At 42.4% G+C, this 18,272-nt stretch overlaps 1 protein-coding gene across 2 annotated transcripts in view; it reads right to left on the bottom strand.

Moving 5' to 3' along the window:
- TMTC1 (transmembrane and tetratricopeptide repeat containing 1) overlaps positions 1-18,272 on the bottom strand; it is a 145,230-nt gene that overhangs the window by 20,203 nt on the left and 106,755 nt on the right. For both annotated transcript variants that reach the window (XM_027680631.1, XM_027680632.1), the window contains one exon: positions 3,603-3,746. In XM_027680631.1, coding sequence (XP_027536432.1) covers positions 3,603-3,746 — 144 coding nt within the window. The remainder of the gene's footprint in view (positions 1-3,602; positions 3,747-18,272) is intronic.

The raw sequence follows: 18,272 nt of genomic DNA, 5'->3' as shown, positions 1-18,272 counted from the left end.
AATACCTTAAATCTCAATACACGTAATATCTATCTGATGTTTTTCAGCATCTTCAGACAGTTACACAGATCTGTGTCAGCACATTCACATACATCCAGAAGCCTGTACCAGAGAGGGCAGACAGTCCTCCTTCCTCAGAATAGATGGGTTTGCTAAACTTGGACTAAATCACAACAACAAACACTCAGGACAAATTGTGTGTTACTCTACATTCAGAAGAGAATCGGTCCTTTGAGTAAACTCAAGATTCAGTGGAGATTGTTTCACATTTCACATTCCCCTTGAAAATGAAGCCATAACGCTCTCAAAGCACGTAAGAGTTCTGAGGCCCTTATTCATAAGAAATAGTGTACTGAATATTGCAGTGCTTTAGGTAATGGATTGATACAGTACTGCCAATAAGTTCTTGTCCATTCTTCCTGCAACAGAAAGCTGAGATAAATATTTACTTCAAATGTTCATGATATTTTATTTCTTGTCCCTTTACAGAATAATCCACAGGCCATAAGTTTGTGAGGTATTTTGAATGATATTTATCTGTATCCCAACAAAACTGAATTTATATAGGGGAGTTAAATATTCAAAACACAAGAAAGCATCAGGCTGCTCTATGTCACTGATCACAGACCATGAAAGCAAAGAGATTTCTGACTTTTAGATAGGCCATCTTTTGGGTCTATTTTAAATAAGAAATCTGTTGGCATTGTTTAATTATCTACTCTCTAATATTTATAGAAGGCAAGAAAATGATGACAAACAACTTTATTTTAGGATATGTAAACAAAACCAGAGGCTTATTCAGCCATTACCCTGCAATGCTTCCTGAGAACATTCATCTTCTGGCACATAGCTATCTTCATTACGTGCAAACAGAAAATGGAAACATCCTTCATCATCTAGGACTTCCACAGAAAAGAACTTAAAAATCCCACCCTATTGTCATCAAAACAGTTTTTGCCTTAAGTTTAAAGCACAAGCAATGGATACTTAAATGGCTTATTTACATTGAATAATGAAAGGCAGATTCCCACACGGAAATAACATACCCATCCTTCCAAAATCCTGGAGTTCACCTTTCTCGGTACTCCAGAGGAGATGAAATCTGATATCTGCCATCAGATTTCCGTCTTATGAGCAGGGGTGGGTATAAGGAACTCAGCAGAATTCAAGTGGGAATTCCCCATGCCAGAAGTTTCATTACAAGCCCCAGCACAAGCAGTGCTGTTACTGGACATGCCTTAAGTGTTGAAGGTTTGGCTCTTCCTGAGCCGTACCATGGACTGAAGCCTCTGCAAAGAGGGCAGAAAATGCTTTTATGGCTTGATTATTTATCTTCTCTCTGACATATGTTTAAAAATCAAAACACTCTTCATAATGTCTCATAAGACAGCCAGAAAGTAATATCTGTCTGTAATATTCTGCAGATTTTCATTTTATTTCATTTATTACCTAGATTATACTAGCATTTAGTGTCTGCAGAATACTGCTTGCCATATGTATATATATACATATATATATGAAAGGATAATTTGGAGACCAAGGTAGAAAACATGAATAAAGACAAAGTTGTAGGAAGGAGGATGTACCTGTCTGGTCATCTCACAAGTCACTTCATGCTCCAGCATGGCTGATGCTCTCTGCTGAGCTGATGGATGATCTAGGAAAGGTGCTGGCAAAGGGATTTGGGCTAGCATTTTAGGGGAGACAATCACATGGAACCTGCCCACACAGTATCTGCTTTATGTATGTGCTAATCCCTCCACCGTGAACTCTACCTATTTTCTGCAGGTTTTTTAAAACTGAATAGGGAGATGAGAGCACCCAGTTTCCACAATAATTAATTCTATTGCTTTGTCCAGATGCACTGGACACTGGAAGCCTAAAGAAAGTTTAGAAAATGGGAGCAAATGGATGTGAGAATAGGGCAGGTGGAACCTGAGCACATTCTTTGGACAAGTTTAGCACAAGCATCACACACATTTAACATACTGCAAAATATGGCACCACAGAAGGATGCAGAGCACATACAATCCAACAGGACACACAATATCTTAACTATCACATTGGGAAAAACACATGACATATTGCACAGAAAACAAACAGCAGTTCGAAGAGATTTTTCCCACATGTCTCCTTTGTGCTTTTCCAGTGCAACAAATCCAGTTTTTACCCATCTGCTGGGTCATAAGAGCCCATTGGCAATCCAGATTTAAGCATAACTGACATGGGATGTCCTGGTGCTTCTTCTGTCTTACATTCTTTTGTATTAATATTTCATATTAAAAAAACATAACAGAGAATAATAACTAAGGCAAACATGATGGATTAAAAGGACAACATGTATTTTTAAACACCATTGCCACCTAAGATTAATTTCAATCAACCAAATCTGATTAATAATACAAAGACCTTTCATTTCTCTTGTAATAAGACTCTATTATTTTCCTTCCTTCTATTTCCAGTAAAACACTTTCCTATTTTCTATTTAAGATTGTTTACTTGTAATATTTTTCTGATAATTTCTCCACTATCGAATACACCAGGCAGAACTTCAGCAACCCACTTAATATCCTTTATAAAAACTCACAGTCAAAGCAACATTTTACAACCAGAAAGATGAAGTAAGTTTTAATAACTCAGTGCCACTTTAAAACCAGTCCAACACTAAAGCCTGTCATGGTTTAACCAGCACAAAGCCCAGCCTGCTCTAAAAGATCTACTAGAGACCTATTATCAGCAAAATAAGGGCAGTTTATATCAGCAAAAATGCATTTTTACAGCTGTAGTTTCTGCAGTTCTGTCAGCAAATAATACAATATCCTCACAAAAACAAGGACGTTTTTGCTGCTGCTAAATAGAGATATTTTACTTTATTTCATTGAACCCTTAGCAGATTTTATCACACTGGCTTCTTGTACTGATCTAAGTTCAGTCTTTAGATACGGTTAGTCAAATGAATTTGCATGATTATGGTTGTTTGCTATTCTCCTTGCTAATGGTTGACACTCTAAATAACAAGAAGTGAAATACTGATCTGATTAACTTGTTTTCTTGCTCAGCAGAGTAACTGTGCAGGGATACAAACCAGCTTCCCCCTCAAATCCAGACACGCTGTGCAATAGAATGAACTTTCTGCTGCTCTGAGCATCTCAGTGTTCGGTGCTTATGCCTAAACAACCTTCCATGTAGCTAATGAGGAGAAGTGGGAGCTTGCAGAGAGGGATTTGTTGCATCTGTGTTATTTATTATCTCTGCATCTGATGCCTGTCTTTGAACAACATAACTTCCTCCACTGGAAAGGCTTATGCATCTCAACAAAGATGGGAATCTCAGGTGATTATTTGGGTTTAGGCAACTCATTTTTGATGCCTGATTTGGAACAACTGAATTCCCTACAATTGAAAGACGCTTGTGAACAGCACCTGAAGGGATGTGGCAGATAGCACAAGGATATCCAGACTAAGCCTCACCTATGTGCTGGCACTCTTGGACATCAATAAGAAACATCACCATTCCTTCACGAGTTGGCAGCAAAAACTACTTTGGTGACGTGTGTAGAGGGAATGTGAATTTTCTTGGTGCCAGTTCTGCAGTCAACTTACTTGAGTAGGTTGCCAAGATTGAAGAGAGCTCGATTGTGCTGAGGGTTTAACTGAAGGGCCCGTCTGTAGTAGTCCTTTGCCTCCACCACATCTTTGGTCAACGTCCCCAAGTTGTTGAGAGCACTTGCGTGACGAGGGTACAGTCTAGGAAAAATGAAATATCAAGTTACAGATGCTCATTAATAAATAAAGCTGAGTTCACTAATGCTGCCACCACTGCTGTTTGGCACTCGGTAAAGGGAAGGATGTCTGCTAGAAAACCCTGTTTTCCCTTCATTTGCTGCAGGTCAGATGGGATCCTGAGGAACCTTTTCAACTCCCAAAGAGATTGCAAATCAGATCTTCTCCTACAGTTCCTATATATCTCCAGGGCAAAAGGGAACACTGAGCAGCTTTGAAAGCTTATTTTACCCTCTAAGTAAAAGGCAAAGTCACTAAAGCAGCCTGAATGCTTTTATACAAAATGTTTTTCAAACAAGCAAGAACTGCTTTGTCAAAAAAGGTTTCCAATGGAAATATGTTTTGACATATACAGAAGCCAATACAACTCTGTTTAAATTGATTTGCTGGGTTTTTTAAAATCATTTTTCCACAATAAAAGTGATAATAAAGTGCAAAAGGAAACCTGAAATCAGCTCTTGAACAATGCTTTCAGGACCAAGCAAAATGGTAAAAGAATCTGGAAAAAGACTGGTTAACAGTATGAATTTTCTAAGCTTCTTGTAGCATTTGGTTCTGTACAGTTCTCCTTTTATCTGACCTGTTGATCTTTACATCTGTCTCTTTCAGTTGAAGATTACATATTGGGCCCAATGCATCTCTGTTAAAATGCTCCATGAATTAAGCAGCACATCATGGTCCATTCAGCAGCCTAAATTCTCACAGTTGTGCTCCTACATTAATATTGGTCTTTCATCAGGAAACTCCAGTGGTGAAAGTGATCCAGGGCAAGATTTAAGTATTCTGGACCCTCTGTATGATAGATAGGTAAAAACTAAGGCTCATTATAATAAAGAAATAAATTTCTGATGATAGCCCACAAAGATCCCTGGGAAGCTGGGAGAGAAGGTCTGATGCTCTGGTGTGAAATCCCACAGAACTCCTCCAGATGTTCATTTCATTTGTGATAGGGAGGAAGCAGGTTAAAGTGGTCAAGTCTTGAGTTCAAGAAGACCCAGTCACAAATACTGCTACCACTGCAGGCTTTTTATTTCGGATGAGGACAAGCCACCTGACGTTTCTTGCCTTTGGTCCCTGTTCATAGGAAAGTGATGTGGATAACGACATTAAAAGTAGTTGGCTATGATAGCAAAAGGTACAGCATGAGGAGGGGCATTTAAAGGAAGATGGGATTAAGACTCCATAATATAGCCTGACTCTAAAGTTTGCAACTGTTTTCAATCCCAGACTTTCCACGGTGAGGGAATTTTTTTGCCTGGAGTTTTTCACTATGTCAGTTCAGCCCTGGGATTTTCTGTGCTTAAGTACCATGAATAATTTAGCATTTTATACACTGCTGCAACATTTGTATCAGTCACATTTTCACTGCACAGCGCATAAGTGATTTTGGCAAGGTCTTATTTGGGGGCGAAGCTGGGAACATTCCAGGGAACTCTGGGAGAAATGGACATGCACCAGTAACAAACCCAGGATGCTTCCTACAATTAAGTAAGAAAAGAGCACAAAGTTCTTTTTCCACACAGCACCAAGCCTAGCAGACAAGGACTGCAAAGCCACATATTTGAGGAGAGATCCTTCAGGGATGCAGCCACATCTGTTTTTTGTAACTTGGCCTGTTACAGTAACAAAAGACAAACATAGTGATCACTACTCATAGTAACTAATGACTGCAGACTGTCAACATCCTTCCCATACAGATGAGCATCCTGTCTCAGAAATAACCACTTCTCCTGGTGCAAGCCTTTGAGTGCATTGCCCAATACACTCATTGCCCCCATTCACCCACACTACCTGCATTTGCTGCTCAAGTGACTATTAAAGAAATCCCTAACTGATCTTCTCACAGAGTAGCAAAGAGTAGGCAAGACTGCAGTTGACACAAAAATAGCATCACTTTCCAGCACTGGAGCTACCCAGTGGGTCTGATGCATTTTTGGGGTGTGAGGCTTCCTCCACTTGGAGAAGCAGCGGCAAAAGACAAGACAGTGATGACGGTGTAGTGTTGAGTCTTAACCTTGGCCCTAAAACCCACTGGTCATCAAGGCTAAGTCTTCCCAGCTGAAGCAGGCTGGGAAAAATGCTTTCCATAGCAACAGCAGGGGAGGAAAGGATCAAGCTTGCTTGCACTTTAGCAATTGGGATGCAGCTCTGTGTGACACCTTGACCAGAATCTTGAGCAAAGAATGTCTTACAGCAAATGACCAAGGGCTCAGTTTTGTTTCCTACTTTTCCATGGATTTTTAAACATCATTTTGGACCAAGAGAAAAGTCTGGGAGTTACATTTTTGAGGCTTTTTTAACAGTTGGCTATGATAAAAGCTGTGCACTACTTCTGTCAGTACTCACACATAAAACAGCTCCAATATCTGACATGAAGTCACTTGACTTATGAGTGGGTAAAAGTATTTTAGACAATCCTTAGGAAAGTCAGAAACAGATTTAACATTTTACAGCCCTAAACCTGATGGTTTTGCTCTCAAACTTTCAGAAATTAATTCTGTTCTTGGCCTTTAGTGCTCCCATGGCATTTTAGGCTCAGGAGATTTGCTTGCACCAATTTGGAGCGGAATGAAAACTCAAGATTAAAAAAGAGAACTGATTTCACCTTTAAATTGCACAGTCCTGACCAGCAGCTCCATAAATACACTTCGGAGTTCAGTGCTAAAACCTCTCACCAGCAAATCACAGGATGCAAACACGTTTCCCATGTATCCTGGACTTTATTTCTTGTGTTTTACATTTATTCATTACATCTCCTTGCCCTTTCCAAGAAATACAACTGAAAACCCAGAACCTCAGCTAGCACAAATTGTCAGCTTAAATCTGCTTATTATCTGGCCAGAAGAACTTAAGACATTTGCAATTTTACATATCTGAACAAACATTAAGAGAAAAATCTGAACACAGCGAGGTAAGGCAGTGGTGTTGGGCTTTGCCATTAGGGTTCAGTTCTTTTTTTTCTGTCCAAATATTTTATTTGGAATATTACTTTATTATAGTGGTAGAGCAAGCTGCCACTCAACTGAGTTCAGGTGAAAGCATAACCAAGTCCTAAGAGAGCATCACCTCTGGTAAAGTAGCCAGAGTCAGAGTCTGAGCCCATGACCATCCATGCTGTTACAAAATCATTGAATCATATAATGGTTTGGGATATAAGGGACCTTAAAGACCATCTATTCCAACCCCTATCCATTATGGGTAGGGACACCTTCCATCAGACCAGGTTGTTCAAAGCCCCATCCAACCTGACCTTGAATGCTTGCAGGAATGGGGCATCCACAGCTTCTATGAACAACCTGTTCCGGTGTCTCACCACCTTCACAGTAAAGAATTTCTTCCTATATCTAATCTAAACCTGCCCTCTTTCAGTTTATACTGTTGAAATGATCCCTAGCAGTTTTACACCACCCTCAAATAGTTCTGTCCCAGGAGCTGTCCAGGCCTAAGCCCACATCAGGGTTGGAACCCAAAAGCCATCTTGGACTTGCCCACTGTCTCTCAGAGGATACAAACACTCACTGAATACTTCCAGGTCAGTTGATGCCAGTTGGCCTCAGGGCTAGAGAATGGGGACCAGACTATTATTTTATTTCTTAATAAGGATGTTGAATAAAGGACTAATGGCCCCATTCAAACTACCCTCTGTTCAGGCACACCCACTGCTGTCAATAACAGCTCCCTGGGAATAAAACCAGAGCAGAAAAGCATAAAGCTTGACCACGAGTTACTAATTAAAGCAACATTTACTCAAGAACTATCCAAATGTTTCTGCAAAACTTGCAGATACACCATTTGCAAACCTGTTTGCTTTTTGCTGCATGCGGTCTGTTGCTGTAAGGGATGGAGGCACATGCACTTTTCTTATTTTTAAGCTATCAGGAAGTTTGTGCTGATTTTCAAGAGTTTTGGAATTGCTCTCAATGATTCCTGATATCTACTTTGATTATTTTGATCGTGAGCTCTCTAACGCAAACATTGTCTCTTCCCCACATGTATTTATTTCTTAAAAGGGTTAGAAACACATTGCCAGGACACGGAGGTCTCCATTTAACCTAGAGTTCCTTCATACCATAATAATGACACAGTCAGAATCCAGACTTTGTTTTACAAACTGTCAGGACAATCTGAGATGCAAAGAATCAGCTGTTAGAACATATATAGCTTGTCTTGCACTTCTCTTGAGAAACAAAGCCTTCTATCTGGACACACATGGAGCTGTATTTTCCTCACCACCACCATTGATAATGGTAACAGTCTGCAGGCAATATCCTTCTTGCTATGCATCTGATTAGGCAGAAATTCCTCTAGGCTTCACCTAATCAAATGCAAGTACTGCATTATTTATGAAAGCAAGCTGAATTTCATTAAACTTACTCTACAAGTAGCAGTTCATGTAAAAAAATCAGTTTATCCTTTTTTTTAGAAATCAGAATAATTTTCTTTAAAAATCTACATTCAAGGATAATTATAATAGAAGTCTTGAAATGGCAAAATTACTTTAAATTAAAGGAAAGCAACCCATAAAAGTATATTTTAAATCAGGCTGAGATTTCATTTCTAAAGAGAAGACAAGTGGGATGTTTCCTTGTTGCAGAATGAATAATTCAAATGACTCCTCCAGTGCTGTATCTGCAATTGTCAGAATAAATTTCAGCAGCTTTCCCTTTAACTATTACAGGTATGCACTGCACAAAAACTCCTGTTAGTAATTATCTCCTCTTCTTTTAGGCTACCAAAATTGCCTCTAATACCACTGAACAAAAGGCTTAGACTTGCACAGTCAAGAGATTTCCAGTTTCACAAGAAGATACGGGGTATAAAACATACACAGTCACCAAAATTCTGATGACCATTTATTCTGCTTTTTAACGTAATGCCGCTACTACCTGAAACATTAGTTTTTTTAAAAAAATGAGAGGGACTTTGTTTGGCACCATATCTGAACTACAAGCCAATTCCAGAAAGAAGAGAAAGGGAGGGAATTTGTTGTCATGACTGCAACCTATAACCCACTAAGAATTTTAATTCTTTTAATTCAGATCAAGAGAGACCACTTAAACAACTGGCAAGCTCTGCTTGTGGTCCTGCCTTTAAACAGCCCTTGGTCTGGTGCCAGAGGTATTCAGGGGGAGAAAGGCATTAGTCTGACAACTCCCCACTTGCTCTTAAGAGCACTCCGTGGTTCCTGCCCAGTCATCGCTGTGTGGGCAGTGAGCAGCAGGGGATGGGGCCAGACTAACATGCAATTAGTCTGGGAAACTACCACAGACAGCATGCAAAAGGCTGTAATAATGTTTTTCAGGGGTCTGGGCAGCCCTCTGCAGCCACTGCATGATAAGAGAGGTTATTGAAACCAGCCCAGCTTCCCAGAGCTGGGATGGCCCCAAGATGTCATGCATAAGGGTGGCTCTCCCTCATACCTCAGCCCAGTGCCCAGCCTCTCACCACCCTCCAAGTGCTGATGATAAACTTGTCGAAAGCACATTCCCAGTGACTTCAAATAAGAGTTCTCAAAGCCATTATAAAAATTGTAAGCAACAACAGCCATCATTAACCTCATGGCCATGCCATGGCAGCAGCAGCAGAAGGAAAAAACCTGCCTGCATTATCTTGCATAATATTCAAAGGGACTCCAAGCACATTAATTTCTCCTAGAAATTAAAATCAGCAACTGATTCAGCTGGGGACATCCAGAGTGCCCATTTTTTTAAAATGTATCTTTTGATTAAATAATGCATTTAAACTTAGCATTCGCAGGGACTGCTCCACCTTTGAAGCAGCTGTGATAAATTACCCCTCTGCACTGCCCTGACAAAACAGGTTGTGTTTCCTCCCTGTGTCAAGAGGAGAGGACAGGCTGAAGAGCCTTGGGACAGACCTCCTCTCACCAGTCCAGGTATCCAGGACACCTCCCTGATACACACTCTTTGCCTCTCCCTGTGCCCGTGCATCCCTCAACGCTCAGCATCCACAAGGCTCACTTCAGCCAGATTAAGCACATGGAGTCAGGCCTTAATTACCCAAACCCAATTACTTGCTGGCAGCATGGCAACTTGTTTTTAAGGCACGTTTTGCCCCATTCCAACACATACTGTAATTATTGGCATCGTTTTGCCAACAAAAGTAAGAATGTTACATGAATAATGTTTCTATCTGTGCCAAGTTTTAATACTGCCCATTTTATATTTACTCCGGTATACTATTTCAAGCCAATTTTCCAATTTCAATATTACATCACACTCATTTTCATGTATTTATGTAAGTTCTCAATAAAGCTCTATGTCAGGCTGAATTAAAACTTGATTTGATGTAATTCTGAGACCAGTCATCCTTCAGGGATGCAATCCTGCACCAGCAACAACTCGGGTCATGGCCTCGTGATACTGTGGTACCTTGTTCCAAGAGCTGCTCTACGTGATGTGGACATGTGTAGGTCATGGAGGCAGATCCTATGTCTTTCTCAAAAAGATCTTCAATTTGCAACCTTTGAATTCCTTTCATGGAGGGAGAGGTGATCCTGCAATATCAAGCAGCATCTGGTTTTCTCTTGACGAGTTTCAGTAGTTGCATCAATATTTCCTAAAAGGTAACACCCTTCAGCTTGGCAGATGGTTTGTGGCAGGCTGGGATTTTTTGTATTTAAAAAAAAAGGCACCTGGAAATCCTGTTGAAAGTCAGGCAAGTGAGAGATCTAATGCTTTTAGGTTCCTTTGAAAGCCTCAGGCATAATCTTCTTCAGTGGCAGCGTGACAAAGCAGTCAAGACTCCTGGCTGCACACAGCACAGCCCGGAGTAGGGCATTACATCACACCCATTTCCACACACTCAGCTGTGAGGTGATCCAGCTCAGGGCCTGACACAAGGCTAGGAATAAGACAGGGAGTGATCACATCCCAGTCTGGTGCTGGGGGCTGTCAGAGCATCCTTGAGGAGCTCTGTGTGCCCTATTAGTGTCCTCATAGCTCTTACATGGGCCAGCTCAGGTCCTGATGGAGGTCCTGCCCAAGAAGTCAGCATGCTTGATCAAACAGTGTCTACAAGTCTTTCAGAGACACACACACAGGGTATCTTTCCCCTGCTGCTGCCGAAGGGTGTGTGGGGGGGGGTCCCACAGCAATGCTTTGGGTATCCCAGCCCATCTCAAATGTCTTCTACCTTCCTGCAGACAGAAGTCACCCACATTATGGCACTGAGTACCTGCAATGTGGATACTGAGAAACAGTGCTCATCTCTGCCATGTTTTCCCTGTGGCCTAGGGCAACTCTGTCTCTCAGCAGCTCCATATCCTGTCACCCAAGTAACAACAATAAAACCTCCCTGCCCTGTACAACTGCCTCTCCTCACAGCACAAGCGCTCTGTGGCGATGACAATCTCCAGCTAGAGTCAGTGCCTGGCACAGCAGGATCTTGATCTAACCTGGGATCTCCAGAGGGCAATTTGGTATAAATAGCAAGCGCTGAATCGCAGCCAGATATCAGTGGAAGGAAGAAAGGTCCTGGCTGTATGGCTTCTCCTCCTGCCCAGCAGCCCAGCTGCCCAGCTGGCAGGAACAGCAGCCCACAGGTACCTTGCCACCAGCAAACCCTTCCACCACGGTGAGCCTCCAAGGCTGAAGGGCAGAGCAAAGGGAATGGCAGCCATGCTGTACCCTGATATCAAGGGAAACCCCTCCAGGACAGAAATTCAAATAAAAAACAGAGAAGCTGAATAGGTTTAATCTGTAAATTGACAAAAGCCTAGTGAATTCTTTGAGCTTGATGTCCATTAAGAGAAAACAAAAAACAACCCACAACAATATCCAGAAGCATGCAATTTAAATAACCAACATGTAGCACCTTAAAAAATATTACAATGTATGAATTTTCATTAAATTTTCAAACTTGGGCAGGGATAGAAGCCTAAGAGATAGAGTTGAGGAGAAAAACATGATTTTAAGTCAAACAATGTCAAACTTGAATATAAATAAATAAAACCTTTCATGCTAAACTCACATGTTCCCTGCAGTGTCAAGGCAACATGAGGTTATCAAACTGGGCTGTCTGCTGCTCTCTCGCATAAAGAATTTATGCAGGATCCACATAAGTCCTGAAAATCCCAGAAACCACTCAAGTCCAACAAAGGACTAATAATTCACAACACGCCTGACTTACAGACAGTGTGAACAGTGCAGGCGCCTCCACAGAGCTTACAGGTTCTTGAGGGATCCCACAGCAAACAAGAGACCATCCTGTGAGTTCTTCAATCAAACATTACACAAGAGGATAAAATAACAACACGCTCCCACCTAAGCAGGTGGGGGTGAAATCACACCTGCCATCTCCCGAGGCTCACAGGCGCCAGAGGAAGCTGCACAGCCCCATTCTGCCACCTGTGATCACGGCTGTCTCCAAGATGTCTGGGGGCTGCCTCAGAATTCAGTGTAAATCAGAGCAGTCCCATTCCAGCATTGCCCAAATTCCTCAAAGGGGCCATTTGAAAGCCTGGGGATAAGCAGAGTGCCTCAACCACTCCTGTGAAGCCTTCACAGGAAGTCTCAAGGTTATCCTTGACAGTCATGTGTTGGGAATCAACTTTTCAGCTAAGCCTTTGTAAGGACCAGAGGAATCATCTCTCATGATTTAGCACAACAATAATCAGTGCTACCTGGTCATTTTTCGAGCAAAGTTTTAATAAAGACAAGGAAAGCAGGCTAAGGAAAAAGGAATGGCTGTGGGAATGAGTAACTAATCCTTGGATTTGAAGTTATCATTAGCCAAAAGTGGGAGGTAAGACTTGAACACGTGCAAAATACAGCCATGTTTCTCTCCGCATAGTCCACATAAAAATCAAAATAGATGCCTTGTCCTAATAAGAAAACAGGTTTTCATCAGAGAAGCATTCTCCATTCCCCAGATTTTTTGTATCAGTTCCCAATACGTAAGTAGGCAGAGTCATAATGCAGTGGCCAAGGAAGGCTATAGAGCCATCATTCTCATAGCTGATGGAGGCTTTTCTCTAAGAAGATATGCTTGAAAAGCCAGCAAGTCCCTGAAGGGCAGTGTAGAAGGACCTGCACCCACAACAGACCTCACAGTGTAGGAATGGACCCTGCCTGTAACTACAGGTGTCCAGGGCCGAGTTATAAACATGTGTCCATCTCAGCAGGCACATCCATCTTCCATCGCTGTCAGCGCAGTTACACTGCACACATACTGCCTCTGCATCAGGGCTCATGGTTGTACTTACACCAGTTCAGTTTTTGAGTAAATAAAAGCCTGTGCCTTGACTGATTGTTATTTGATCACTAAAAAGCAGAAAAACTGAGCAGAGGTGGAGCAGACCCCAAAACAGTCAGGGATTAGCACTTTTATAGAAAACAGGTTCAATAACACATTACACCGGCTGAAGTAATTTGGCCATCGCCCCACGCAATATGTTGTAAAGGCCATTAAGCCTCTGATTCAAATTATCAGGCAGCCTTTTCAGCCATCAATTACCATTAAATTATTCAACAATTCTGTCCAGCTTCAGGACAGCCACCATACACCTACACAAGAGCACCAATTACCCCTTAAGCCCACTGTCAAAGCGCGATTCAGAAGAACACCACACAAAGATGCTTCCGACCGCTTGGACGTGATCTGTCTCAAGCCTGTAACATCCACTAACACAGGGTATTACGTGAGGTCTCCATGAGGATGTTCCATCAAATGCCTAACCAGAGGGCTTGCTCCAAGGGCCTGACCTAAGTAACATTAAGTGTCAGAAGGGCACTCACGGTTTCAGGAGCAAACGCAGCCCTGGCAGTCACAGCAAAGCAGCGCTGCACATTTTTTTACTCACTGTAAAAACAGGCTAACAAATGGTGCTGGTATTTTAATTCTTCCCAGAAATAAATCACAGATGGTATCCAAGGCCACCTGCAGTCCATGCTGAGAGGCATTTTCAAGGCGCACACACACAGACACACACACATAAAGGGCTGTAAGAACATAGTTTTTTTTACTGCATGGAGAGTGCAATTTAACTGAATTTAAACAACCTCAGATACTGTTGATTTAAGATATATAAAAACCCAGCAGGAAGGTATGTGGGAAAGCTTAGGAAGAAACTTGAGTCGCCCTTACAGCATTAAGGCTTTATTTCTAAAGTGGAGTGAGGAGAAAGAGCAGCCTCGCTTGTTCCTTTTCTACCTATTCCAGTGATGCTATAAACCAATTTTACTCCCTCTGTGAGGGATACAGATAAGCTACTCACACTGTTTTCTCCTCCCTTCTCCACCATCTAGCCTGTGTTTGAGTACCAAAGATACTTAACCTTAATTTCATGATGCTTATTGCTTTGAGCAATGCTCTAAGATAAATTATTTGTAAGCTCTGCAAGAGCCAGACCACACATGTTGCGGCACCAAGTGTTTTCCTGCAGGTTCCTCTGCCTCTTTGCTCACTCTCTCCCCTCTCTCAAGGCTGAGCAGCAGGACAGCTCCCTGAGCTGCAAAGAAAGCCAGCCCAAGGGTTTGTACTTGCTATCCAAAGGCTCCCTTCTCTGGTAGACACCACAAGGGAGAACTAAGGTTTTTGCATAGCATGCTGGTCCCCTTCCTGCTCTGTTTGGCCAGCAGTGTTTGGCAGGGTAAGCCTAAAAGGAGCTTGTGGCTATGAACTTGGTGGTGGATGTGTACACACACCCAGGCACGCTGCAGAAGTGTGTGCACTCTCAGGTACACACACCAGTGCATTTATGTACATATTTATATCACAGTATTACACATGTGGTGGACACCTCCTGCAGGACTCTGTACTGTCAGGTATTACACTGATGGTAAGGGTCAGTTCACACACTTGCCTGTGCCTCCCTTGGGAAAGAGCAGCACCCCAGAGAGCAGCCCTGGGTTATCCCAATGCACCTAAAACTTTCCGGGCCAGCTTGTGTGTCTCTCTCCCTCTCTCCTGCCTCCAGCTTTACTGTCTGTGTATCTTTCTTTCCAGTACTTTTCCTTTTTTAGTTGCCCAATCCCACTTCATTTCTGTGACTTTCTTCAAGAAAAAAATCAGTTATGAAGAAATAATTCAGTTATGATTCAACCATTTTGTATCTGCCTTCACACAAAGATAGCTCTTTCTCCCCCACTATTAACCTAAACACAATACTCTACAGTCATGTTTTAATTAAGGGCAAACCTGAATGTCCAGAAGAGCAAACATGAATTTTTAGGTGTTGACCTTTTTCCAGACACAGAAACGTAGCTTGGATAGCACAGAACTATTATTAGCATGTTTATTCATCCAACTCCTGCAAGAAACTCAGCAACCTCCATCAGCCCCACCTGCTGTTGCTCACATCGATCTGCCACCCATGGGAAGCACAACCCTGGCAACAAACACGGAGAAGGATGGTAAGACAGAACTGCTTTGGGAATTAAAATGTTGAAGAGTGCAATCGTAGGAGGGAAGGTGAATTATTTTTCCCCTCTCCATTGTTAAAAGGAGATTGATTTGATTGATAATGAATGTTTATCACATGGGTTTTAAGGCTCTGCTGTTTTTCTCTCTCTGCATGTTGGCCCATCTGCGTTCCTGAGGAGAGAGAAAACAGTCTCAACAGTAATGTCAAGGCTGGGGAGAAGCAGGACAAAAGCTTGGTTACTATCAACAATGGCAAAAACGTCTTCACTAGCATATCAAAGTTGTTCTTCCTGTTTTTGTGAGGTTGCACGACCTCATACTCCCACTCATAAATGGGAGAGTGGCAAGACAAGTTTTCTTTCAGATAAGATCATCACTGTTTGATCTCCAGGAACAGGGGTTCTCTGAAATTCCTAACAGCAGCCGCAAACCTGCAGCAGAAGCAGCAGCAAGAATGTTAAGGCCAGCTTTGAGAGCAGCCATGGTCAACACACGCCTCAGACAGAGTATTTCTGGCCTTTACTTTCTGCAGGAAAAAAACCAGCAAGTATCTCCTGGGGTCACTACCTTATGTCTGGCAAACCAGTGAAGCAGTCTAATCCAGCACTGTGTTTTTCTTGTTTTACTGTAGGTAAGCTGAAAGGTTTATAAGCCACTCTCCAATTGCAGAATGCCAGCTGTTCATCAGGTCTATTTTATGAGTAACTCATCTTGCATCTCTGAAAGGCTCCCTTTTAGGAACTACATATACAGGAGGAGCTTTTCCTACATACACAGAATTTCTTTCTTTTCATTCTTGCCATCTCCAAATCAAATGTCATTCTCCATTTTTATATTTCATTTCAGTTTTCGTTTCCCCCACTCTTGGACAGCATAACTAGATTGCACTAATTACCTAAGTCTGGCTAGGTCAGGGTGTTGTGTCACTGGCCCCTGGGTTGGGGTGAGGAATGAGTTTTCTGATGGGCCACCTGCAATGGCATCAATGAGTGGTTGTTGGGATTGATTTCCATGTTTGCCTTGGAAACCTGCCCTGCAGTTTCACTGTGAGAGAAAACACACGCTTCTTCTCCACCACTTATCTGTCCTGAAGCTAACAGTTACACCAACATATGCCAGTAGAGGATCCCACCTGCCTTTGAAAGCAGGAATGGGAGTAAGCAGTTAAAGCACTGGGGATCAACTTTCCCAGGATTTAGTAGCAATTGCTATTATTTCATTAGGTAGCCTGTGCCCACTTCAACATCTTTTCCCACAGACATAGCTACAATTTCACAGGAGCAATGGGTTGCTCTGCTTAACAGCCACATGGCAACTAGCACTTCTGGCAGAGCCGGAGTGCATGGAAGCGCATCCTTATGTTGGTGGAATGGTAATTGCATTTGGTTCAAGCAGCAGGGTGCCCACTGACAAGATCACTTTTGTTTAGCAAACCATTAACTCATTCACCAGAGATCAAGCAGACCTGCCCTGTCATTTGGCACAAGCTTTAGAAGCAAGCTGGAAGAGTGGATGAGCCATCCCCCACATGCCTCAGATGGAGCCAGTATGAGGCAATACTGCTCTCCCTTTCCTACCTCCCAGGAGCTCCTGGCCGGCAACAGCCCATGTCCTTATCGACTCCATTTCCTTATTAATTCCCTTTTGATCTGCTCACTGAGCACTAGGCAGATATAATATTTTTATCTTCTGTACTTCTGATGGTGCCGCCACTGGACTGTGAAGCCTCTTGAGTAGCTTGGGTTTTCTGTAACCTGGGGAGTATGTAACCACCTGGACTCACTTGGAGAGCAGACACTCAGTGAGGGGTACCTGGGGGAAATCATGGAAGCTTGTTGTGCAAATACGTCAGCTGCTGGTCTGCCTACTCCTTGATGAGGAAATTTACAGCATGGTAATTCAGCTTCCCAGGTCAAGCCAAAATACCCTGAATCATCAGAATCTGGTCAGGGTATTACAGCTACTACTTCCTTCTCTCTAAATGTAGAAATTGGTCTACAATCAGAGCAGCAATTGAAGAGCTGGTGTCTGCGAGGATGGATAAACAGCTTGGACGTGACATCTGTTTTCTGTGATATCTGTCTAAGGTCTTCCACTATATCCATCATCATGCTGCCTGTCCCACACCCAGCACCTTCTCCAGCACTTCAACACAGCCATACTATGTAGGAACTCAGTGGAGGCTGCAAGGCCCACACACAACTCGGGACATTTCAGACATGTCTGTCTGAGTGGAAAACATGGAATGTAATTCTCAACAGGAGAACTCTCTACACTTTTTACTTACACTGTTCTATTTCCTATTACACAGGCCCCAAATAATTTCCCTGTGACAGAGGTGGGAAGAAGGGGTCAGAATAAGGAAAGCGTAAGTGCAGAGATACAAGGTGACAGGAACAAATGGTACAGCTTCCCAGTGATGGAGCCAGCAGGAGGCTCTCAACTCCTGGTCTGCACTATTGGGTCAGAAAGCAAATGTGCCAGGTGGAGGCAGAGCTTTGCTTTTCAAAAGTGCCAACTAATCCTGAAATTACTGAAGCAAGTGAAGCACTAGCACTGGTGCCACTGAGACACTGAGCACCTAGAAAAGAGCATGGCTGGTTCTGTGTGGCTCCAAGCCCTGCCCAGGCTTCAGATGCTCTATAAACAATATCATCAACACAAACTGTGCTATGTAATACAGTTGAGAAAATGTTTGCAATCAGTTCTCAAACCAGACTCTTTCATAATTGAAATACTGCAGAGCAGAAAACAGCATTATAATTATAATAAATGGGTGTTGCTGAGTTAGAGAAGGGCAAAATCTTTTGTCAGCAAATCCCATTTACACAAGCAGAGGCAATGTTGGCAGGAGCAGTTACATTACTCTGTGTACTAGCACATTCATTGCAGGGCTTGGATAATTTTTGTTAGTCCCTCTTTCTTTTAAACTTGAAATGGGCTTTTCTGGTATCTTGGAGAAAGGTGAGAGACTAGCTAGAAGAAGGACTGGAGGACTGCAGAAGCTCACATAACACTGAAAACACCAGCAGCAGGTTAAGGGATGTTAAGGGATCATTCTACGGAAAACAGATTTTTAGTAATGGGATATTCAGTGCGGCATTG

Source organism: Neopelma chrysocephalum, unplaced genomic scaffold (assembly GCF_003984885.1).
Source record: "Neopelma chrysocephalum unplaced genomic scaffold, ASM398488v2 Primary Assembly neopelma1_59, whole genome shotgun sequence".
NCBI classification, from domain to species: domain Eukaryota; kingdom Metazoa; phylum Chordata; class Aves; order Passeriformes; family Pipridae; genus Neopelma; species Neopelma chrysocephalum.
Note: the sequence above shows the minus strand (reverse complement) of the source record. Positions and strands in the feature narration are given on the sequence as shown.